At 42.7% G+C, this 25,787-nt stretch overlaps 1 protein-coding gene across 1 annotated transcript in view; it reads left to right on the top strand.

The window, feature by feature from the left end:
- LOC114667236 (IgGFc-binding protein-like) overlaps positions 1-24,670 on the top strand; it is a 37,224-nt gene extending 12,554 nt beyond the window's left edge. The window contains exons 9-22 of the mRNA XM_028822456.2: positions 205-800; positions 2,923-3,493; positions 4,528-4,727; positions 6,414-6,555; positions 13,757-13,798; positions 15,195-15,526; positions 17,020-17,590; positions 17,673-18,271; positions 18,486-19,053; positions 19,878-20,470; positions 20,646-21,213; positions 22,922-23,118; positions 23,226-23,597; positions 24,312-24,670. Of these exons, the coding sequence (XP_028678289.1) occupies positions 205-800; positions 2,923-3,493; positions 4,528-4,727; positions 6,414-6,555; positions 13,757-13,798; positions 15,195-15,526; positions 17,020-17,590; positions 17,673-18,271; positions 18,486-19,053; positions 19,878-20,470; positions 20,646-21,213; positions 22,922-23,118; positions 23,226-23,597; positions 24,312-24,527 (5,567 nt within the window). The 3' untranslated portion in view covers positions 24,528-24,670. The remainder of the gene's footprint in view (positions 1-204; positions 801-2,922; positions 3,494-4,527; positions 4,728-6,413; positions 6,556-13,756; positions 13,799-15,194; positions 15,527-17,019; positions 17,591-17,672; positions 18,272-18,485; positions 19,054-19,877; positions 20,471-20,645; positions 21,214-22,921; positions 23,119-23,225; positions 23,598-24,311) is intronic.
- The last annotated feature ends 1,117 nt before the right edge of the window (positions 24,671-25,787 follow it).

Raw genomic sequence — 25,787 nt, 5'->3', positions numbered from 1 at the left:
CTTTTGATTCTACTGCATTGTTCCAATGGTGGTTGTGCAGTTTTACACAATTCTAATTTGAGTGTTCCTGACAAAGCAGGGCAAACCCCACTTGAGATTCTTATGCTGACTGTCTTAAATATCAAATGTTATCAGTCCTAGCTAAATTTTAAACATTTTTCTGCATTTAAAGTTTCAGTAACTTTTTTTAATGTATTCCTGCAGCTCCTCCATGCCCAGTGAACAGCCATTATGCGGACTGTGGTAGCAGCTGTCCAGCAAGTTGTGCCAGTATTACCAGTGCCCCTATATGTATTACTCTGTGTCAGGAGGGCTGTCAGTGCAATGAAGGATTCCTCCTCAGTGGTGACCAGTGTGTTCCTCTGTCCCAGTGCGGCTGCTTTTATAATGGTCGCTACTACAAATCTGGAGAGGTGTTCTTCACCAATGGCTTATGTCAAGTGCTGTGTACCTGTAACCCTGGTGGAGCCATAGAGTGCCAAGAAGTAACATGTGGGGCTAATGAACAATGTAAAGTAATCAATGGTGTCCAGAATTGCTGGCCAAATGGTGAAGGCACCTGTACTGCTGCGGGGGATCCTCACTATATTACATTTGATGGGCTAAGGTATGATTTTCAGGGTACATGCACCTACATATTGACGAAGGTGATAAAGGCCATGGACAACTTAACTCCTTTTGAAGTGCAAGTGGAAAATGAAAGCTACAGAAACAGCCAAGTGTCTGTAACTAAAAAAGTGACTGTCCTAGTAAATGGTTACAGTGTGTCCATGGATCAAGGAGTCAGCTGGAAAGTAAAGGTGAGTTGGTGCAGTGTTTTTTTTTTTTTTTTTTTTTTTGTTTCGGGGTGTAGGTTTGAAGCGTATATGCAACTTTATACAATGTTAAATGCAAAATAGTTTGCTTACTCACACTTTTTAGAGTAACTTGTTTAATGTAGAGCTGATCTCATTCCCCATGTATATTTTGCTAGAGCAATGTGAATCTAGAAGAGATGCCATCACAAGGGGTGGAGTGGGTGCATGATGGTTAAATGCTGAAGCATTTGTGAGGCCTATTCCTCTGCGTAAAGCTATTGGCCTTGGTACATGACACACACTGGAAGGATCCTAGCTTGATGTTGGTAGGAAAGGGAGGATTAAAGTGTTCTGACTGCAGTCGGGAGACAAGGCAAAAAGCTTTCGAGCCATTTTAAGACTGAAGGGGTGGCAGGGGAGGTGTCGGCCTCCAGTAAATATCACATGATGGAAGTAAGGAAATATACTGCCTTTCACAATGTTGTGGACTGCAAGTATGGGGGGGGGGGGGGAAAGAGTATTGTGACTAGTGTAAATGCCATACACCTGATCATGCAGAGTTCTTTTGACTAAACAGTGAATCATGTACATGAGCACCTGTGCAAATTAAGGGGGAAGTACATTTATGTTTGAAGCCAGGAAACTGTTTTGGGAATATGGAACAAACGGTGATGTAGTTTAAACAAACCTTGGCAACCTTTTAAGAAATAAACCTCTGGATGAGGGATTGAGACTGGTTAAACAAGCTATGTGGACTGAAAGATCTTGTGTTAATTTGCTTCTGTGCAATACGTTGCCACAAGCACCAAAGGCCGTATTAAGATACTGTGTGTTTTATGTTCATGCTAAGCCCCAAGGTGAATCTGCAAGCTTGGGGCTGTACAAGTGTACACATGAAAGGTACTGGAAAAACACCAGAAAATCCTGGGACATGCCAATTAAAAGAATATCCAGTGATAACAGATACAATTTTATGCACTCCATTATTTTAAATTCAAAATTGCAGTGAGCATACCATGGAACATTGAACCAACAACTATTTGGCAAACTCCTCCTAATTTAATTAAGCTGCAAATTAACCTACGTAGTTTGAATAGACACAATAGTGCCCTGAGGTGCAGGGAAGTGCCATTTCTGCATGTCTAGCATGTCACTAGATGGGTATGAAAGGAACACAGTTGCTTAGTTTGCATTAGAACTAATGGTTTAAAGATTTTGGAATTCTAATTATCTTGTAAATGTGGTGGTGGGGTGGGTGTTTGCATTTCCAGTATTGTAAACTGCCTTTAGTTTTTTTTTTTTTACAGGTGGATTTCATGAAGTAATGGATTATGTGGTTGCAGCAGCAGATGTACAGAGTAAAAGGGATTGTGAAACCATGCAGGCGGGGTGGAATGGGTGGAGAAGAGTGTCAGGAGTGATTTGTGACAGATGGATATCAGCAAGAGTGAAAGAGAAGGTTTACAGAACGGTAGGGAGACCAGCTATATTATATGGGTTGGAGACGGTGGCACTAACCAGAAAGCAGGAGACAGAGCTGTAAGTAGCAGTTGAAGATGCTAAGATTTGCATTGGGTGTGACGAGGATGGTAAGGATTAGAAATGAGGACATTAGAGGATCGGCTCAAGTTGGACGGTTGGGAGTCAGAGGTAAGATTGTGTTGGTTTGGACATGTGCAGAGAAGAGATGCAGAGTATACCTGTGTTGGGAGAAGGATGCTAAGGATAGAGCTGCCAGGGAAGAGGAAAAGAGGAAGGCCTAAGGTTTATGGATGTGGTGAGGACTTGCAGGGTAGTGGTAACGGAGCAAAATGCAGAGGACAAAGATATGGAAGATGATCCGCTGTGGGAACCCCTAACGGGAGCAGCCGAAAGAAGCAGCAGATGCACGGAAATGTGTGGAGTTTTCTCCAATAAATTCTCAAGTGGCTTCCCTCCCGACCCCCCCCCCCTCTACCATCTGCTGTAAAGCTATTAAAAGGTGGTGATGAAAGTAATTGACTTTCAAATCCATGCTTGGAAATGTTCTGGAGGGGTGGGGAATGAATATGCTGGGCTGAGTGGGCTGTTCCTGTTCAGTCTCTGGACATTTTTAACCATGTTTTCTCTCTTCCTCCAACCAAAGCTTGACGGAATCTCTACAAATCTGCCTCTAATCTTGAATGGCGGTTGGATGTTCGTGAACCAGCAAGGTCCTCACATCATTCTGCAGACTAACTTTGGCCTAAAAGTCCTTTATGATACAGCATTTCTTGTACAAGTGTTCATCCCTCGTACCTATCGAAACAAAGTTGGTGGTCTCTGTGGCAACTTCAATGATGATCTTGGAGATGAGTATACACTGAGAAAAGGTGGTATCACCACTGATGTTACAGTATTTGGTAACAGTTGGAGTATTGTGCAGGTGGGAGAGAAATGTAGCAACGGGTGTGTCAAAGACTGCCTGCATTGTGACGCAAAAACTGAGAAAACCTACACACAGGAGACCAGCTGTGGGCTGATTGCTGCAACCAGAGGGCCATTTGCTTCCTGCCACTCTGCCATCCAACCAGACACATTTTTCAAGAACTGTGTGTTTGACATGTGTGCAACTAATGGAAATCAAGATGTTCTTTGTAGAAATCTTGAAGCCTATGCAGCAGTCTGCCAGTTTGCTGGTATCTCCATCAAGGCCTGGAGAAAGTCCAATTTATGCCGTAAGTAAACTGACCTAAGTCTTTATGAAAATGACTTCCTAAATTTCCTGCCTTGCTGTTGAACTGTCTAGAGGCTTCTAGTTCTGTCTGAGCAGGCATGATACCTTCTTGAAGCTTAAATTTGAGTAGCCCTGGCTAAAGGTAAAATCTACTTGCTGTGTTTTATTCCTAGGTGGTACTGGGGTCCCTGGAGGTGGACCTCCATTGAAAATGTTCCCTCTAAAGTATGGGCATTCAACTTTTTTATGGTTTAATTAAACATTCGTTAATGTGTGCAAAATCAAGTCCAATTCCCTGTCATACTGTCTTGTCAAACTTTCCAGAGATTTACAATGGCAGAAGGTACAACCCATCCATTATCCAACCTGCTATATCCTAACTACAGGGTCACGGGTTGGGTTGTGGTCTGCTGGAGCCAATCCCAGCCAACACAGGGTGCAAGGCAGGAAACAAACCCCAGGCAGGGCGCCAGCCCACCGCAGAGAAGGTACAATAGCCCATAGACAATTAGTTCGGGCAGTTTGAGGAAAAAGGAAAGTGACCATCTGCAGTATGGTGGAGTCGCATGTTTTGGGGTAGCAATAAAGGAACAGTGCTATACAGCAAAGCATTTTTGATTAAGAAAAGGCACCAGGTATATAGTCTGGATAAGCATACAAAGATGGTGAATCCATTAAACTCCATGGGGATAGGTACAGCAGCCTGTGGACAAATTTGGGGGTGTGGGAGTTGACAGCAGGTTACATAGTAGTAGGCAGTGAATGACCTAATGCACAGGAATAAATTTTACTCTTTTCAGGTCTGGATTTAGACCGCATGCCAATAGAGTTGTGATTTATACAAATTGTAAATAAAATGGCTTGCATGGTTCTGAACAGTAATTTAATTATAGCTCTATGCATGCAATCTCTGGAAACCTTTTCTTGTAGGAAGCAAATACTATAAGTTGGTACACAATGGCGCATCTTAAGTGTAATGTGTTTTTGAGTTTATCCAATGTACAATTTAATAACACAGCTTTTTTTTTTTTTTAGCACTTCTTTGCCCCCAAAATAGCCACTATGAACTGTGTGTTGATACTTGCCACACCTCTTGTGCCAGCATAGTGGTTCCCCTTCATTGTGTCTCCATGTGCTTTGATGGGTGCCAATGTGACCCTGGATTCATCTTGGATGGGGGACAGTGTGTGACAGTGGACAAGTGTGGATGTATGAACAATGGAACGTACATGAAGGTGAGCATTCCTTAGATTTATCCTTGGCAGACCTTAGTTTTGTTTCAGTCTTGTCCTAAGGAATAGAAAGTTGGGACTTCAATGTCCTGACATTTAATTCAATGTTAAGGGTTTATTGAAGCAATTTAACGGAGATAGTCATTTTTTTTTTTTAGTGCTTTTCTCAGTACTCCAAGCACTCTCCACACAGGGAGGACATGGGAAGCAAACCCAGTCTTCCAGTCTCCTTACTGCAAAGCAGCAACACTACCACTGTGCCACCTGTGAGCCTTGACTAGAGGCACAAGAAGCCACCAAATTCCTAACCGTCAGTTCAGACCTTTTTTTAGTCTAGAAAATTGGCTAAGCAGTTTGAATACTATTTCTGTGCATCAACCAGGTTCATCTGTTTTGGTACAAATATATTTCCAATGTTAACACTTGCATTGCTCAGAGCAGAGTCGTTTTATAATCTGGTACTTTAGTTGCCTGCATGTTCTCCAGTGACAATTTTTAATAGTGGCATTTTACTACCATTGTAGTGGAGTCTTTGGTTATGGTCCTACATATAGAAAGGCTCTAGTCAGTTCTAGGTTTTATTTGTGACTCTTGAGTCACTGAAAATGGGTGGGTGGTATGTTTTCCTTATGAAATATTTACAATGCACTTGTGTTTAGTTTCCAAAACTCTGTCCTGGTGAAACCTGTGGCTGCAGGTTCATAATCTGAACACCTGATAGCACTGATCTTTAATTCGCTGGAATTATTTTTCTTCAGAAAAGCACAGCAGCATGATTTTCACATTAGACATTTAGAAATACTTTTGCTAGATTTAAATGCTTTTGTTTTCATTATACTTTGCCCTTTCTCTGTGCAGTTTTTCCCTTCGTTGATCTGCTCATTTTAAAATTGTCAATATTAAGATATAAACACTGACTAATCAGAGGCTGCAACTACTTAGTCAGACCCACTAATTAGTAAATTGATTAAACGACCTACAAAGGAGTGAAAATCAGGATGAAAATACTGTTAACGAGAAAAAAAAACTGCTTGGTACATTTATATATATATTTTTTTTTTTTTTTTTTTTTTTTTTTTTTAAGCAAACTTTTTACTTTTCTATATTCCCTAAACACAACTTGGGAAATTATCATTTCACTTAATTAGGCCAGGAGTTCAATAAAAAACAGAAGCTGGCTGGAACAAAAACCTGCAGCCATAGGGGTTCACCAGGACCAAGTTTGGGGAAACACTGGTTTAGTTTTGTGCACAACATACTAAAGTGGGTGAGGTGGTAAAAACCTGAAATTTCTACATGGATATTTCAAAATTTGGTCTCTCCCCCATGAACACACATCTTGGCCATCAATTTGAAGTATTCCTTTAACTTGCCATCATTCTGCCTCCATGTAGCAGTATAATGGGCTGATAGCACCACTATTTGAGTTTGTATTTGTTGTATAGGTCTGATTGGAGTTGGCAGCTGTTCCTGGGTGTCTGTTACTATGTTCCCAAATTAAGATACATTATTAATCCCCAAGGGGAACTCCCATACTCCAGCAACAGCATACTGATAAACAATATTAGTGATAAAAATGCAGTGCAAGTTAAAAAATAGCATGTTCTCCATTGCTACTGCATGGCTAGTTGACCAACTTTCAGAATGGATTGTTTGTTTTTTTGGAACACTTGTCTAATTGTACAACAGGTGGGAGAGATGATGATTTCAGCAGACTGTTCGATGAAGTGCACATGCTTCACCAAAGGCAGAATCAAGTGTGAGCCAATGAGCTGCTCTGCTGGGCAGACATGCCTTATACAGGATGGAGTCCAGATGTGCCAGCCAGTTGGTAAGTTTTTTTTTTTTTTTTTTTTTTTTTTTTTTTTTAAATGAGCATTATGATCCTAACACAACTGGCTCCGTTCATTTCTTTTAGGTTGATGCTACTCTGAAAATGTGATGGGAACACCATTTGTAAAAGTTTCTAAAAGCTGTATTTTTGGACTGACAAAGTGGAAAATCTAACTTTTGGTCCCCTCTAATTGTAGCTGTCAGTGTTACCTGAAGTCTGGGGCTTCTAGCCTGAATTGTGAACAGCAGAGAAGGAAGTACTTTAATAGTTTAAATGGGTGTTTTAATGACCTATTAGGCAAGAACTACTCAAGCAGTAGTCCTTGACCTCTGATTGGACTATTTAACTAGATCAGGGAAGCAAAGCGTTCTGTTCCTAATATGCTCCAAGCGTTTTAATAGCTTTTGGGAATATTGTAGATATTGGATATAAACTCCTTTTAATGCTGTATTTATCATTTTATTGGTAGAAAGTATCTGTAGTGTTGGCAGTCTACAATGCCAGACTTTAATTTGGCTTTTCTTTTTGGCACTGATTAGTATACACTGTCAATTTGAAAACCGATCCCTAAAGATTTGAAACTGCCAAAAAAAAAAAAAAACCTTTTGATTATCCATCCATCCATCCATTGTCTCCCGCTTATCCGAGGTCGGGTCGCGGGGGCAGCAGCTTGAGCAGAGATGCCCAGACTTCCCTCTCCCCGGCCACTTCTAGCTCTTCCGGGAGAATCCCAAGGCGTTCCCAGGCCAGTCGAGAAACATAGTCCCTCCAGCGTGTCCTGGGTCTTCCCCGGGGCCTCCTCCCGGTTGGACGTGCCCGGAACACCTCACCAGGGAGGTGTCCAGGAGGCATCCTGATCAGATGCCCGAGCCACCTCATCTGACTCCTCTCGATGCGGAGGAGCAGCGGCTCTACTCTGAGCCCCTCCCGGATGACTGAGCTTCTCACCCTATCTTTAAGGGAAAGCCCAGACACCCTGCGGAGGAAACTCATTTCAGCCGCTTGTATTCGTGATCTCGTTCTTTCGGTCACTACCCATAGCTCATGACCATAGGTGAGGGTAGGAACATAGATCGACTGGTAAATTGAGAGCTTCGCCTTGCGGCTCAGCTCCTTTTTCACCACGACAGACCGATGCAACGCCCGCATTACTGCGGATGCCGCACCGATCCGCCTGTCGATCTCACGCTCCATTCTTCCCTCACTCGTGAACAAGACCCCGAGATACTTGAACTCCTCCACTTGGGGCAGGATCTCGCTACCAACCCTGAGAGAGCACTCCACCCTTTTCCGGTTGAGGACCATGGTCTCGGATTTGGAGGTGCTGATTCTCATCCCAGCCGCTTCACACTCGGCTGCGAACCGATCCAGAGAGAGCTGAAGATCACGGCCTGATGAAGCAAACAGGACAACATCATCTGCAAAAAGCAGTGACCCAATCCTGAGCCCACCAAACCGGACCCCCTCAACACCCTGGCTGCGCCTAGAAATTCTGTCCATAAGTTATGAACAGAATCGGTGACAAAGGGCAGCCCTGGCGGAGTCCAACTCTCACTGAAAACGGGTTCGACTTACTGCCGGCAATGCGGACCAAGCTCTGGCACTGATCGTACAGGGACCGAACAGCCCTTATCAGGGGGGCCGGTACCCCATACTCTCGGAGTACCCCCCACAGGATTCCCCGAGGGACACGGTCGAATGCCTTTTCTAAGTCCACAAAACACATGTAGACTGGTTGGGCAAACTCCCATGCACCCTCCAGGACCCTGCTAAGGGTATAGAGCTGGTCCACTGTTCCGCGACCAGGACGAAAACCACACTGTTCCTCCTGAATCCGAGGCTCGACTATCCAACGGACCCTCCTCTCCAGGACCCCTGAATAGACTTTTCCAGGGAGGCTGAGGAGTGTGATCCCTCTGTAGTTGGAACACACCCTCCGATCCCCCTTCTTAAAGAGGGGGACCACCACCCCGGTCTGCCAATCCAGAGGCACTGTCCCTGATGTCCATGCGATGTTGCAGAGGCGTGTCAGCCAAGACAGTCCTACAACATCCAGAGCCTTGAGGAACTCCGGGCGTATCTCATCCACCCCCGGGGCCCTGCCACCAAGGAGTTTTTTGACCACCTCGGTGACCTCAGTCCCAGAGATGGGGGAGCCCACCTCTGAGTCCCCAGGCTCTGCTTCCTCATTGGAAGGCATGTTAATGGGATTGAGGAGGTCTTCGAAGTATTCCCCCCACCGACCCACAACGTCCCGAGTCGAGGTCAGCAGCGCACCATCCCCACCATATACAGTGTTGACACTGCACTGCTTCCCCTTCCTGAGACGCCGGATGGTGGACCAGAATCTCCTCGAAGCCGTCCGAAAGTCATTCTCCATGGCCTCCCCAAACTCCTCTCGCGCCCGAGTTTTTGCCTCGGCAACCACCAAAGCCGCATTCCGCTTGGCCTGCCGGTACCTATCAGCTGCCTCCGGGGTCCCACAGGACAAAAGGGTCCTGTAGGACTCCTTCTTCAGCTTGACGGCATCCTTCACCGCCGGTGTCCACCAAAGGGTTCGGGGATTGCCGCCACGACAGGCACCGACCACCTTACGGCCACAGCTCCGGTCAGCTGCCTCAACAATAGAGGCACGGAACATGGCCCATTCGGACTCAATGTCCCCCACCTCCCTCGGGATGTGGTCGAAGTTCTGCCGGAGGTGGGAGTTGAAGCTACTTCTGACAGGGGGCTCTGCCAGACGTTCCCAGCAGACCCTCAACACGTTTGGGCCTACCACGCCTGACCGGCATCCTCCCCCACCATCGAAGCCAACTCACCACCAGGTGGTGATCAGTTGACAGCTCCGCCCCTCTCTTCACCCGAGTGTCCAAGACATGTGGCCGCAAGTCCGACACGACCACAAAGTCGATCATCGAACTGAGGCCTAGGGTGTCCTGGTGCCAAGTGCACATATGAACACCCCTATGCTTGAACATGGTGTTCGTTATGGACAATCCGTGACGAGCACAGAAGTCCAATAACAAAACACCGCTCGGGTTCAGATCAGGGGGGCCATTCCTCCCAATCACGCCCTTCCAGGTCTCACTGTCATTGCCCATGTGAGCATTGAAGTCTCCCAGCAGAACGAGGGAGTCCCCAGAAGGTATGCCCTCTAGCACCCCCTCCAGGGACTCCAAAAAGGGTGGGTACTCCGAACTGCTGTTCGGTGCATACGCACAAACAGTTAGGACCCGTCCCCCCACCCGAAGGCGAAGGGAGGCTACCCTCTCGTCCACCGGGGTAAACCCCAATGTACAGGCTCCAAGTTGGGGGGCAATAAGTATACCCACACCTGCTCGGCGCCTCTCACCGGGGGCAACTCCAGAGTGGTAGAGAGTCCATCCCCTCTCAAGGAGATTGGTTCCAGAGTCCAAGCTGTGCGTCGAGGTGAGCCCAACTATATCTAGCCGGAACCTCTCAACTTCGCGCACTAGCTCAGGCTCCTTCCCCTTCAGAGAGGTGACATTCCACGTCCCAAGAGCCAGTTTCTGTAGCCGAGGATCGGACCGCCAAGGTCCCCGCCTTCGGCCACCACCCAACTCGCACTGCACCCGACCTCCTTGGCCCCTCCCATAGGTGGTGAGCCCATGGGAAGGGGGACCCACGTTGCCTCTTCGGGCTGTGCCCGGCCGAGCCCCATGGGTGCAGGCCCGGCCACCAGGCGCTCGCCATCGAGCCCCACCTCCAGGCCTGGCTCCAGAGTGGGGCCCCGGTGACCCACGTCCGGGCAAGGGAAAACGCCGTCCGAAATGGTTTTTCTTCATAGGAGGTTTGTTTAACCGCTCTTTGTCTCATCCCTCACCTAGGACCAGTTTGCCTTGGGTGGCCCTACCAGGGGCATAAAGCCCCGGACAACAGAGCTCCTAGGATCATTGGGACACGCAAACCCCTCCACCACGATAAGGTGGCGGTTAAAGGAGGGGACCTTTTGATTACCTATGTATTATTCCCCTTTAATATTACACACCTAAATCATGCCTGGTACAGTCAATTGGGTTTAGAAGTATTTCAATGGTGAGCACATTTCTGGGGTTTCAATTTCTCTTGCAATTTTTAAAGGGGTTTTTGCATGCGAGTCAGTACCATGGCCTAATGTACTCCATTAAGATGAGAGAACACAAAGATCTTTCAAAACCTAACTGAAAAGTACTACAGGAAATGGAAAGAGAATTTCAAAGTCATTGAATAGATGAACTTTTATTAATCCCAAGGGGAAATTCACATACTCCAGCAGCAGCATACTGATAAGGAAACAATGTTTTACCTGTACTTTATATCTCTAATTTAATAGACTAACTTTTTGTTAACGTTTACCCAAACGCAATATCAAATATCTAGAGACCAGTTAATTTCCAGATTAAGAAATGGAAAACTGGGCCGAGCAGGCTGTCCAAAAAAAAAAAAAAAAAAAAGCCTCCCTCAAATTGTATTCAATGATAACAGACCTACAGACGCTACAGTGAATTACACACTGAATACAATATCTGTTGGTAGGATGCTTCATAAGCTATAGTGTTTTGAGTGGTAAAAGGGCTATATAATATAAAAAATATAATATAGCGCTGTAAAAAGTCCAGGCTCCTAGAAAGTATAGAAAAGCAGATGTCAGATATTTGGAAGGAACTACTGTGGGCAAGGGATGAGGATCCATCTCTGATGTTGGCCCAGTTCTATCAGCAGCTAAGTGAGTTTCTCTCGCCTCAGCAGTTTCACTTTGGGGACAGAATGGCTTTCTTTTGGTTTCATGCTCTAGTCTCACACTTTTTCCAACTTGGGTGCCTTGGCATGTTTTAAATCTGTATCCTTTGGTTTTCCTGTGTCCATTTTCTTTTTCATTGTTTAATTAGAAGAGAAACTCAAATGCACATACAGTGGAGCAAAACTAAACCAAGATTAACTTCTGGAGAAAAACCTATTGGAGCAGTTTTGTTGACCTGATGCAACATGGATGAATAAGGGGTAACTTTTTTGAGACATCAGACCAGAGAGGGGGGATCTGCACTGGCAATTGGAAGGTTGTTGGTTCAAATCCCATAAATGCCAATAGGGACTCTGGCCCTTAAAGCCCTCAGCAATTGCAGGTTAAGTAGTGAGAAAGCACTATATAAATGCAAAGAATGAGATGTCACACTACATGTCAAGCAGCATGTTCATGGCAGCATAACAATGTAGGGGTGTTTCTCTACAGCAGGCCCTGGAAGGCTTGAGGTTAGATGGGGAAACTTAAAGGCTTTCCAAAAGCATTTTTCCACATTAACACCCTGTAGTGTTGGTTATTCTCAAATTGGATTGAGATCTGGTCTATGGTGGGGATTGAAAGGCTGTTCACCTGGGATCCCTCATGCAATTGAAGAGAGCTAGTCCTGCACACATGGACTTGGTTGTCATGGCTGGCAAAGAAATGTACGGACACTGATCAATTGTCTTTTAAATTGGGAATTGGGTCAATCTGCCAATGTCTTTCACTCTAACATCAAATGGCTTCAAAAAGAAATTTTGAACCAGGAGACATTGTTTTAATGGTAGATGATGCTGCACCCCACAACTCTTGGGTAATGGGCTTAATCGTCAAGACAATAGCAGATGCCAAAGGTGCAGTCAGTTTTTGTTGGCAATCCCAAACCAGCACACTATTTGGCATTAATATTGTGTCAAAAGCCAAATTTTTTTTTTTTTTTTTTTTTTAAATGGTCTCCACATACAACCCAAGTATGGCATGCAAAACTGAACAAACATTACTGTAGGTTGCACCAGTAATATGTTTAATGTCTGGTGGGGTAAAAACAAACTGAACAGAATTGATTGTCCAGTGTCCCTGCCCAGCCCAGACATTTCACTTGAACACTCCCCATAGTTTGGGTAGGCTAAGGCTGCCACAAGCCCAAAATCCTAAGCAGATATGAAAATCACTCCTTCTGTAGGATTAAAGATGTGTAAAATGTGTTGGTCTAAAATCCGACTTTTTTCTCATTAATTTTGAACAATTAGTCTAGTTTTTGTGGTGGTGACAGCATGTAGTAACAGTTCGAATGTAGATTCCTTTAAATTTGTGGACAAGTACAATAATTGGACTTCAGCAAATGTCGTCTCGCAATCCATTTTTTAAACTAAGGTTTTTAGGGTTTTCTTTTTTGACACTAGTCTTTGTGCTTCTAGTAAATCACTAGATGTGGGATACTCTGCTCTACTAGAGCACCCTCTCACATTTTATTTAACATGTATTTTAAGGGTGTAGCATTCAGCCTTTAACGGAGCTTTACTACGACAGTGTGCTGGAAGTTTAACCATAGCACAGCACAGAACTGAACACTTGCTACTGATTGGAGGGCAGACCACCTCCTTGCTTTCAGGCAAAGATCTTTTGGGCAATCAAATGAGCTTTTATGTAGCATGGTGCCTGGGGCAAGCAGTAGCCCATGAAGGTCTCAATGTGAAATTGCATTTTGTTAAATATATTTACACATAGCTAAGATGAACTGCCCTAACCCCACCCCCCAACCAAACCAAAGCTTACACATGACACAACTGCTGCAGCACCAGATTACAACATTTATGAAACTGGGTTGACTAAACTGTATTAAATCTAAAGCAAGAGGTTTGTGTTGTGTATTGTGTGCAATCAAGCAAGTTTCTGCTTGCGTGCAACATTACTGTCTTCCACAATTGCTTCCTGCCTGGCACCCAGTGCTGCTCCCTGTGACTGACTCTATCCTAGACAGAATTTTTACAACCATACATACCTGTAACACATCTTTGGTTCTCCTCTTGATTGTGGTATTTGGTTTTTTGGGGGGTGCCTGCTTTATCCTCAAGGTTTAACTTGCCAATAAGGTAATCCTGTTTAAGTAAAATTTCAGGATTTTGGCAATATATGACAATGTAGACTTTAAATTTAAATAGTTCATCTTTAATTGCCAACTTGCTGCTCTAGCCAGAGGAAGCAAATCAGTCCTGTGAATAGATTTGTATGAACATTTTAAACTTTCAGATCCTAGTGTCAACATGGGTTACAAATGTGGTACCTTGCAGTGGTCCTGCTCCCCAATTATGCCATTGCTGTCTTCATTTAAAAAAAGTCTCCATGCTTTGAGAGGCATGGGTGTGCTCCCTGCTCGGGTTCGCCATAATGCTAATGCTTCTATCTTTTTATTGCCAGCCCCAATTGGAAAGCTTGGTTTAGTCTCAATAGATGGCATTGGTAAGTTTGTGTGGTTTTTTTTTTTTTTAAAATAGTTGACTGTTGCACAGGGACAAGTCGCCTTTTTTTTATATATATATATATATATATATATATATATATATATATAATATAAAATATAGGTGACTTGTCCCTGTGCAACAGTCCACCCAAGGAATTGAGGTTATTTGTGTTAACTGTGGTGGGCTACCTCTTTAGAGCCAGACAAAAGGGGTCTCCCATACCCAGCCTTTGTTTTACTCCTCTTCACAATCTGCCCCACTTTAGCCAGGTTTGTACATTTCCATTCATTGATTACTCCAAGGAGTTTCTGGATTTCTAATCTGCTGGCTTAGAATTTCCCCTTTTTACATCACAACACGTTGTAGAAACTGTCTTGTGGACACCAATAAATTAACTGGACTTGTCTACTATGACACAGAACACAAGTTTGCAATGTCCAGAGATTGTGAGCTCTTAAATACTAGGAGAAAGTGAAAAGTGGTCAAACCCCCAAGATCAAAAAGCATGGCTACCAAGAACTAAAGGTGATACTTGATGCAAAAAAGTTGAGTGGCAAGTCCTAGTGGTTTTTATCCACCACTGGATAACATTGTGTGAAGACCACTGTATTTATACCCTCCCCCAGCAGCAGTACAGTTAGCAGTGGGACAGAAGGCCCTCAACATCAAGATTCATCTCAAAAACCAAAAATCTCAACCACTGAATGCACAGAATAAGTAATGTTCTATGCCTATGAACTTGGCTAGAATTTTTTGAATGCAAGTGTAATGAAGTATTTTTTACATGAGTGAAATGGTTTATATCTAACCAGCCACGTTACCTGTCAAAGCCTACACATTTATTCTACTAATCTCTTGCCCTACTTCTACCTTTTTTGGAGCATTTTTGTATTTGCATGTGAACGAGAAGGATCATCGATTGAGACGAGCACCTTCCCAGACTATTTCCAATACACCTTCCTCCCCACCTGTCTGTGTACTTGCATATCACACTTCACTCCTCCTGTGCATCTTGCACTTTTCTGTCACAGCACCAAAGCCAGACTGACCACTTGGATTGCTCAGATGGACTGGACACAGATCTTGGTCATTGAGCAATCTACTATAAAATGCAAACACTAATTGTCTAAAGCAGGGCTGGTTGAACGGTTTTTATATTGTTCAAATCTCTACTTGGAGGCTGTCTGGTTAAAGCAGGTGGACCATGGGATTAAAACTACCTACTTTTAAAATATACAGTATTTGAGAAAGCAGTTAATTCTGGGGTAGTGGGGATGTGTTAGAGTAAAAACCTGTAGTGTCTTGTCTTTTTTTTTTTTTTTTTTTTTTTTTTTTTTTCTCTCTCCTCACAACCCCCCCATATTGGATTTATTGATGCTCATTTTTATCTACAGGTGTAATTCCTTGCAGAATAAGATGCCCTATTGGAATGGATTGCAAAGTATTCAATGGCCAAACCATGTGTGTCCCCTTGCCCAGATCAGTGTGTCGTGTTTGGGGAGACCCACACTATATCACTTTCGACGGCAGACGTTTTGATTTTCAGGGAACCTGCACTTACACGGTTGTCAAGACCTGTAAACCGAGCAAAAGTGTGCCCATCTTTAACGTGGAAGGAAAGAATGAAAACCGTGGAAACCCTAGAGTGTCTTACCTGAAAACTATTAAAATTGAGGTCTATGGCTACAGCATTGTGGTAGTCAAAAATGAAAATGGCCGAGTGAGGGTAAGATACTGGATACATTTACCTACATAAGCTATCTAGAGCAGATTCATATATCTAAAGAATTAATTGCATGTCATGTTATGAATTGGAAGGTGTTCGTTTTTACCTTCTGATTTTAAGGCTAACTTTTTGGCAATTTTTTTTTTTTTTTTTTAGAAATTCGGGTTATTAGGTCACTCCAAAGCACTGCAGTTACCAGGGACCAACTAACTCCTATTACTAGGACTACTTGTTCATTCCAGTAGAAGCCTATTCGTTCAAACCTGCAATTTCAAATGGAGGACTATAGAATGCTTTTTTCTCCTCCCTCTTACCTAGCCAGTATCTGGTTGCAGCTTTCCATGATCTGAATAGATTAACATTTTTTGGATCTGATTTTAGATTTTATTAAATCTGCTCATGGTAGACTAATGTTTAATGTTTAGTCCCTCTAACTCTTGATCAATCCAGACTATTTAAAAAAAACTATATACACCTTCTGGTCTGTTGCCAATATCTAGCAGTGTCTGTTGGAGGCTCTGCTTAAGTGTAGATGTCCTGAATAGCCCACAAAGTATTTTGCCTGGTCTAACAGAATGGTGGCCTTTAGAATTTAGGTTAACTTCATGGGGGCAAGTCATACTGTTGGCTTTAAGGAAATAGATGTACTCTGTTCTGCTTTTGCCTTTGTTTGGTAAGATTTTGACCACTCTTCAGATTAAAATGCAAGAGGTCAATATTTGAAGGAAATTTAAGCAATTGGGAGAAAGTGAGAAGTGTCTTGACTAAAGTGACAGCTTTTTTGGTACCTTTTTTAGCTTGTAGATACCTGATGAAACAGTTTTGCTATATGGTTGATTCATGCAAAATACACATCCACCACAATTTGCATGCAGTTCTAAGTCTGTGCAGACTTCTGAGCATTTTTCAAATGTGCTACAAAAGGCACCCATCTTGCACTCTGCAAAACTGCTTGCATTGGAGTAATGTGGACTTAAAGCACAAGTCTGCTGTGAATGCATGCAGTTGTATACACTTCTTCTGAATCATGTTGGAGCACAAAGACCACTCATATTTGGAAGTGACAAAATTTTGCTCCTTGAGAGAATGTAGACTTGTTGCTTCAGCCTTTGGCAACACCAAGTGGTGAACTTATTCTAAATTTTTCACATTTGCCCATTTTGAGGAAGAATGCATTTCTACCAAGTCATTGATAACATTAAGACTTTTCAGGAAAGCTTGTTTCATATATTTATATTTAAAGGTTTGAATCTTCAGATACTCATTCCTCCTAATGTAAATTTTTAAGCTCTTATATATAAAGGTAGACTGATGTTTAAATATTTTTTGAGAAGTCTGGCAAGCCCTCTTTTGCAGACTAAAGTGTTTAACTGGATTAAAAATCTGTTAATGAATTAAAATCAATAGCCTAGTATAGTCAAACTGACAGGTGGACTTTCCTGTTAATATAGTGGTATGGTTTAAGTATTCTGTTCATGATTTCTTAAATCCAGATCAACATAAACCTGAGTTTCTTGCCCATCACACTTGAAGCTGGTAAAGTGAATCTCTACCAGAGTGGCGACAATGGAGTGCTCGAGACAGACTTTGGCCTTCAGGTGACTTTTGACTGGAATCAGCTCCTCCTCGTATCCATTCCCAGCACATTCAGGGGTTTGGTCTGTGGCCTGTGTGGAAACTACAATGGTGACCAGAATGATGACCTGCAGATGGTGGATGGGACTCAAGCCAGGGATGTGGTGTCCTTTGGTAGGAGCTGGGCGGTACCTGACGGAGACTCCAAATGCTGGCATGACTGTAATGGTGAATGCAAGAGCTGTGAGGAACTGTCTGCCACAAAATACAAAGGAGATGACTTCTGTGGCCTGTTGGTGAAAAAGGATGGTCCTTTCAGAGCATGCCATGTTGTCCTAGATCCTTCACCTTTCCTGGAAGGCTGTATTTATGATGTGTGTCTGAATGAAGGTCTACAGGCTTTACTGTGCCAGGCCCTGAAAAATTATGCAGACATGTGTCGGGAAGCTGGAGCTATAGTGTACAACTGGAGAGAACTGTCACATTGTCGTGAGTATTTATGAAATGATTTTCTATCTGCTTGTAATTTATTACAATCGTGTGCTTAAACTTTTTTTGGCTTCCCCTTCAGCTCTAATCTGTCCACCCAACAGTCACTATGAATCCTGTGGCAATGCCTGTCCAGCTACCTGCTCAAATCCCAAAGCTGGAGAAACCTGCAGATTTCTCTGCATAGAGTCCTGCCAGTGTGATGAAGGCTTTATCCTTGGTCCTCAAGGGTGTGTGCCAACCAAACTCTGTGGGTGCATCTACCAGGGTCGCTTCTTTCCACCAGGCCAAAGGCTGTGGATTGACGACCAGTGTCGGCAATCCTGCATTTGTGACCCAGTAACTGGTTCGGTGACATGTCGTGATACACCATGCAAGCCCACTGAAGCTTGCCAGGTGGTCAATGGTGTGAGAGGCTGTTGGCCAAGAAGTGAGGCTACTTGCACTGGAGTTGGAGATCCTCACTATGTCTCCTTTGATGGATTCAGATTTGACTTCCAGGGGACTTGTATGTATCTGCTTGCTGGGCTGTGTGAGCAGCAGGAAGATTTGGATCCATTCCAAGTTGAGGTTCAGAATGAGCATCGAGGTCACACTGTTGTAGCCTACACCAGGCTGGTACAGATAACCGTGTACAATCATGTTGTTGTGATGAGCCGGGACAATGCAGGCAAGATCATGGTAAGTTTTTAGGCTTTACTGCAGATTGTAAATGTGGTCTAAATTTTTATTAAACTAAATTTGTCTGCTGCCTATGCACATCTTTACTGTAGATTGGGTAGTTTTAGGATAAGTCTGAACACTTTGTCATCTACCTTGTTGTTTTTAAAGAAATCTTGCATCAATTAAACTCTGAAAGGAAACTGAAAAATGTTAAATCTGTTCCTTTTATTAGGTGGATGGCCTTTTTGTGAACCTCCCCTTGAGTCTTGAAGGAGCTAGACTTTTCATTTTCAAGATTGGATTCTATGGCACCATCCAGACCAGTTTCGGTGTAAGGGTCACTTTTGACTGGTCCAGCTCAGTGACCGTCACTGTACCAAGCATTTACCAAGGACTAATGTGTGGTCTATGTGGCAACTACAATCAAGACACCAAAGATGATTTAACAATGAAGGGGGGTAAGCCTACATCCGTGCCATCAGAATTTGGAGAAAGCTGGAAGACTCGGGATATTCCAGGATGTGGTCATGAATGCACTGGATATTGTCCCATTTGTGATGAGACTCTTAAAAGGAAATATGAGAGCTTGAGCTACTGTGGCCAAATTACAGATCCAGCAGGCCCCTTCAGAGCCTGCCAGAAACTGGTGGACCCAGCAGGTTTCTTTAATGACTGTGTGTTTGATGCCTGCTACTACAATGGATTGCAGGATGTGTTGTGTGAAATTTTCAGTGCATATTCATCCATGTGCCAGCAGAGTGGGGCCACTGTGGATCCATGGAGGTCTGACAATTTTTGCCGTAAGTCTGGTTTTACCCCACCTTTTTATGCATTTGTGACAAATGGCCTGGAGTAGCAAAAATCATTCTTGCATGTGGTCTTGGGAACCATGATTAAATCTGTATAATCGCCTGAAACTTCTGGCTTCCTTTATCGGGGGGGGGGGGGGGGGGGGGGAATGCTGGCAGCTTTATTTCTGAACTAGGCTCTTACTATCGAATTCCCTTTTTAGGGTATTGTGGGTACCCAATTCTGGTATCTATATTGTTTCCTTAGAATTTAATATGGCTTAGATTTAAAGATTAGGACAGCTAAACTATGGGCATTAGTTTTTTCTTTTTAATGGTTTCCATGCCATGACCCCTGGAGGTTGCATGATGTGAGACTTCCCAGTTTGTCCAGTATTAATAGAACTGGATACTTCTGTGTGGTCCGTTTTTTTTAACACATTTTTTTCCTTCAGGGTTTCATTATATCCAAAGTCTTGGCGTGAGTAATAAGCCGCAGAAACCCCCCCACTTTTTAGTTCTAGATTTCCTCCTTCTAAAAGGAATGTCAAAGCCAATAAGCCAATCTGCTTTCTTTTCCCTTGCCTATGTAGTGTAACCGGTTCATCCTTCTGCAACACTTACTGAATATTTGCTCATGTTTGTTCAAAGATCTGAGCAGTCCAAGCTTCATCTAAGTCACTATCAATTACCTTGCAAGTCTTTGGATTTTCTTTTACTCAGTTCTATTTTGCCAGAATGCTTTGGGGGTTTTTATATGCTTTCCATATTTCAATGCTTAACTGGTTTTTGAATTTCCTCATCCTTCAAGCATACTGTTTTTTCTTTCCCCTCAGCTCCTTCATGTCCAGTGAACAGCCATTATTCGCCTTGTGGCAGCAGCTGCCCTGCAACTTGTGCAAGCATTACTACTGCCACCCCATGCCTAACACTTTGTCAAGAGGGTTGCCAATGCAATGAAGGTTTTCTCCTCAGTGGTGACCAGTGTGTTCCTTTATCTCAATGTGGCTGTTTCTATAATGGTCACTACTACAGGGTAGGGGAGGTATTCTTCCCAACTGACTTATGTGAGAAGTGTACATGTAAGCCTGGTGGTATCATTGATTGCCTGAAAGTGACATGTGCAGCTAACGAAGAGTGTAAAGTGGTAAACGGTGTCCGACGTTGCTGGCCAAAGGGTGAAGGCACATGTACTGCTTCAGGAGATCCTCACTATATCACATTTGATGGGCTGAGGTATGATTTCCAGGGCACCTGCACCTACACATTGGCAAAGCTGGTGAAGGCCACAGATGTCCTGACTCCTTTTGAAGTACAAGTAGACAATGAGAGCTTTGGAAATGGCCAAGTGTCAGTCACCAAAAGAGTGACTGCCCTAGTGAATGGTTATGAGGTCTCTATGATGTATGGGATGAGCTGGAAAGTAAAGGTGAGAAATCTGGTGTAATGACCTTAACATTTTTGTAAGCCTTTTATATCCAGTCCAATTGTAGATTGCCAATTGACTGAAGTAAATTTGGAGATGTGCTGAAAACTACTGATCACCTTTTTGACCCTAGTTCTTAAATTGTTTCACATTTATATTTGTTCACTTACTTTCTTAGCTGGATGGAGTCTTGACAAATCTGCCTCTAGTTTTGGATGAAGGAGCCGTTTCAATTTACCAGACTGGCCTGCACATCTTGCTTGTCTCAGACTTTGGGCTGAAGGTATTGTATGATACCGTATACTTTGTCCAGGTAACAATACCCGGAACTTACTGGAACCAAGTTGGTGGTCTCTGTGGCAACTTCAATGGCCAGATGGAAGATGAATTCACACAGCGTGATGGAGGCATTGCCTTGAATGTTGCTGCTTTTGGTGCCAGCTGGAAAACTGTAAGCAGCAAGAGGTGCCTGGATGCTTGTGACAAAGATTGCCCACAATGCGACACTGCTGCCCAGGAAAAGTATAGCAAAGTAGAAAGCTGTGGGATGATCACTATTTCAACAGGGCCATTTGCCTTCTGTCATTCCGTCATTCAACCAGAGTCCTATTTCAAAAACTGTCTGTTTGATATGTGTGCCACTAATGGGGATACAGATGTACTGTGCAATAGTCTTCAAACATACGTGGCAGTGTGCCAGTCGATGGATATAACCATTAAGACTTGGAGATCTGATGCGTTCTGTCGTAAGTATCCTCTTCTTTGAAATCATAAAACTGTAAGACATGGTGGTTCAGATTTCTTGAAATTGGAATACTGGAAACTAAACTATTTTATTCGCTGGGTACATTTGGTCAGCAGGTGAGTAGTACATAGTACTTGGCAGTAGAATGAAGAGATGCAAGCTAGAGAAGCAGGCAATTTAATATTTATCTATGCTCTGTGTCAAAGTGAAAGCAAATCAAGATGTGGTGATCCACACCATACAACTAGTTGACTCCATTCTTTGTTGCGGTTTGTCTTCACTGCTGTATGTCATGGTCAAGATTGTTCTTCACAGCTCATTGCCTTAACCCTGACTATAACTCTGGGTCACTATCACCCAGAGCCTATGCATTTAGGTTCCTTTCCCTTGAGGCACTCTTCGCTCACCTTTTTTAAGAGCTCCTAAAAACTAATCTTTTTTCTAATGTCTGAGGAGAGTAGGCTTGAGTTAATGCTTGCATAAACAAACTTTGTGTGTGTAGCTCAGCTTTCTCTTTAGCAATAAAGAATAAATTATGGGCAATTTATCAAAATGCTACAAATGTGCAAATAACAGTTCAGAGCAGTAACCTAGAATAGAAACCAATATAAAGCATCAGCAAATTTTATTAAAATCTATGCACTCTCCTTTGGTCCAGATCATTCCCCTTACATAAAGCCTGTAATTTTAAGCAAAAGTGGCTTGCCTAATTTTTCTGTGTAATAGCCTGAGTTGGCACTCCTGCATCTCTACCTGGAAGAGATTGGCATCAAGGTGCTATAGGCCAGAGTTTGTAGTATGCTGTACTTCAGTACTAGCCAGGGATGGCTATGGCTTTGGTTTATTTCTTCTCTTCAAAGAAGCCTCTCAAGTAGGCAGTTGTACATTGCTGTGCAAGATTTCTTGGAGCAGCTGTGGTCATTTCTGACCACTCGCATGAAACACTCTGAATAGTAGAGGGTGCCTCAAATGGATCATCTGCTGCCGTGTAAACTTATTTTGACTATCTCACCTCCTGAAGGCCTGAAATATAACTACAAATTGAGTGAAATTGTCTTAATTTTTGAATGGTTGTTTGAATGTCAGTCTAACATTCATACAAGAATTGGGTTGGACAACTTCACTACAACTTGCAGGGGAATTTTGCCTGAAAATGGGACCTTTTGAGTCCCCTGCAGGAGACCATTGGTGAATTTAAGTTTTTTTACACTCATGCGGTTATGGCCATTGTGAGTTGCAAATATATTTTTTTAAATGGGAATCTGAAGATCGAAAATGTCTAAACTGAGCAGTTGCTGTTCTTGTAACCAAAATCCAGTTTTTTTTTTTTTTTTTTTTTTTTTTTCTCCACTATCGCAAGAAGCCTGTATTTTAGAAATTCTAAATGAGCATAAAGCAAAGCCCACTGCATGTAAAGTGTGTGGTGGGTTTAATGTGTACGTAAATCCAATCTGATAGTCGAAGTGCATAAACCTGGACTTTTAATACCCTTTATTCAGTGACATCAATGTGGCTAGCAACCATATACAAGCAAAGACCAGAATGGCATTGCAATAAGATGTTAATCCTTGAATTTTGCTGTAAGTTTTTGATGTGCCGAATTTAAAAAAAAAGTGTACAATGTATGCACATGTGGATTTTCATTTTTGATGATCCTAGAATGGGTTTCATGGAGCAATGCTAAAATCTAATTCTCTTCTATTGTCTAGCAATAAAATGTCCAGAGAATTCTCATTATGGGGTATGCACAGACACCTGCAGTAGCACCTGTGGCAGTATCCCTGAGGTCACCTGTCATTCTAAATGCTACGAAGGCTGCCAGTGTGATTCTGGCCAAATGTCTGAAGAGGGAAGATGTATTCCTCAAAGCTCTTGTGGTTGTGTTTATGAAGGAAGGTATATCCAGGTGAGTCTTTAGGTTTTATTTGGGTGGGGTTGTTTTAAATCTCTGACAATTTTCTGCTTTCTATGGAAGTAGTTATGGAGTTGATTATGGTTCTTTGCTTTGTCAAGGTTGGACAGTTGTTTGTACTGGATGACTGCAGCCAGGAATGTACCTGCACATCTGAAGGTTCTGTCAAGTGTACACCAATGAACTGTGGACCTCAAACATACTGTACGGTGCAGGATGGACAGCGGATGTGTGCTTCTCCAGAAGCCAGCTGCACTTTGCATTCCTCTGGAGCCTACACTACTTTTGATGGTTTGTCACAGATGCTGTGGCTAGATGGTGCTTACAAGATGGTGACCTTCTGCGACAGGTCTGAACAGAACTTGCAAGTGGTTGCTGACCTTACAATTAATGGCAATGTACACTCCATAAATAAGGTCATCTTTGAGTATACTGGCCTTTCCATCATTCTGAACAGAGACCTGACTGTTTTGGTAAGTTGCAGTTTTCATACCTTCAAAAACTTGTTCATGGCAGTTTTTTTAATGGTGTAGTGTTGAGTATGTCACCTCAATTTTTGTATGTATATGTAAAACTGCTGAATAACAGATTAAAATGTGATTTAATTCCTGGTGTGTGGACCATAACTTGGTGGTTATACTTTGCAATAGTTTTAAGTAGACCCTAGTATTTTCAGAAGAATTTCTGAAACCCAACATGGGGATAAAGATGGAGTGACAAACCAAAAAGTTCGGTTTTCTGAAATTCTGAGTTTTTACTTGTCCTGCTCCAAATGTCTTCACACTATAATACTGTTATGGCTGGCTGATATAACTTGGTTTGCAGTTGATAGTAGCAATTTTAACTTCTGGATAAAGGCTTCTTGTAAAGTTGCAACAGAATTTGGCAAGCCCAAAGGGAAGAGCATTGGAACAGGACATAGTGGGGAAAAAAAATCTGTCTAGGGAGTTTTGCTTATGTTTTGACTAAAATTCTGGTTCCTCTGCACCATGTTGTTCTCAAGTTTACAATTGAAACCCAAACTTCTGGAAGATTAATGGTTGAATTGTGCAATCAATGTACTGGTCTCTGTAGTTAAACAGTTTGAACAAAAGGGTTTGGCGGAGGAATTTCTAGGATGGAATTGTGCCAGTATCTCAAACTTGAGGTCTAAAGTGATGCTTTTATTAATGTAAATCTCTTTACAGGTCAATAACCAAGTGGTCAGCTTGCCAGCAAGTCCAACAGAGGAAATATCCATCTCTGTAGAAGATGGCATCCTTCACTTTAAGAACAAGTCGGGGATCAGGCTTGAGTACAACACCCTTGGAAAGCTCACAATCTCAGTAGGGGTTTATTCAAACAAACTCTGTGGCCTTTGTGGAAATCTAAATGGCTGCATCCTAAATTATGTGAAGACATAAGTATGGGAGATCCTCCCTTATTTCTTGCAATCCTTGAACTGTAACGTATACTTAAATGATCTCTGATCTGTATCTGACTGATTAAACCTTGGTGTAATACAGTCCTTGGAAAGTGAAATGAGCAAGTTGGAAGTAAAATTTAAATATCTTTACATTCAGTTTACATTATTGATGGATGGTGTCAGTCTGGGGGGGGGGGGGGGAGATTGTGAATGCTATCAATATTGGTCTTCACAGGGTGTGAAGATCACAGTATACAACGTGGTTTCTTTTTTTATTTAGACCACATCCTCATTTGGAGATGTAATGTGTTTTTGTTGACAAAATGAAGATTCTAGACGAACCACCTGCTCCGAGCTTTTTTCCCTCCCCTTAATTTAGCAGAGTAATTTAGTCTTTGCCATCTGCTGTCACAAAGTAAGACTTGTTTGTCACATGCTGTATGCAGTTGATTGGGTGTGCTACATGAGGTTAACACAGCCAAAAGAAAAACATTGAGAAGAACTGAACACTTTGCTATCGCAACATGTTACTAATAGTAGTAGACTGTTTGTGCTATTCACCAAAATCTTTACCTTTGTCCAGGCTCCAAGTAACATCCGTCATCTAATGTTGGGATACCTGGAAGCATTAAATAAATTTCAAGAATTGCAAGCTACTAAAATGAGCTAAATTTTCCATCATACTCCCTATTTGAGCACAATAAACAAATTTTAAATTTAAGCTCTGCTCAAACCTTCAGCTTTATCTGTAGCTGCAGCCTGCCAGCTGTGCATGTACACCCCACCCTGTTTACATGTCTTGTCCTACCCATTTTGTTCTGTTAGCGAATGTTATCCAGTTTGTTGCAGTCAGAATAGTTCTCACCTTAGTGAATGCTCAAGCATGGTGAATTACTTTAGATTTGAATAACTTTCCCACCATGATGTGGTGCCTTTCAGGATCGGACATCTGTTCAAGTGGGATTTTTATGGGTTTAATTTTTGACTGTAGATGTCCTTAGTTCCATCTCCTTGGTGCAAGTTGGAAGAATACACTTCTTCCAGGGAGCCTTGAAAATGACTACAATTTAATCTTGCCTACTATGCTATTGACAGCAGCAGTAGCTCTATTAAGGCCAACAGTTTGTTTTTCTGGGCTTCTATAGTTTTAATCTCTCCTTTTGGGGAGAAAGTATCAATGTTAAAATACTTTTAGATCTTTTTTTCCTCCCCCTAAACATTTGGTTGAATGTCACTCTCTATTCTGTTGTATATTCCT

The sequence above is a fragment of the Erpetoichthys calabaricus genome, chromosome 17 (genome assembly GCF_900747795.2).
Source record: "Erpetoichthys calabaricus chromosome 17, fErpCal1.3, whole genome shotgun sequence".
Lineage (NCBI taxonomy): Eukaryota > Metazoa > Chordata > Cladistia > Polypteriformes > Polypteridae > Erpetoichthys > Erpetoichthys calabaricus.
This window is presented reverse-complemented; position numbering and strand designations above follow the sequence as displayed.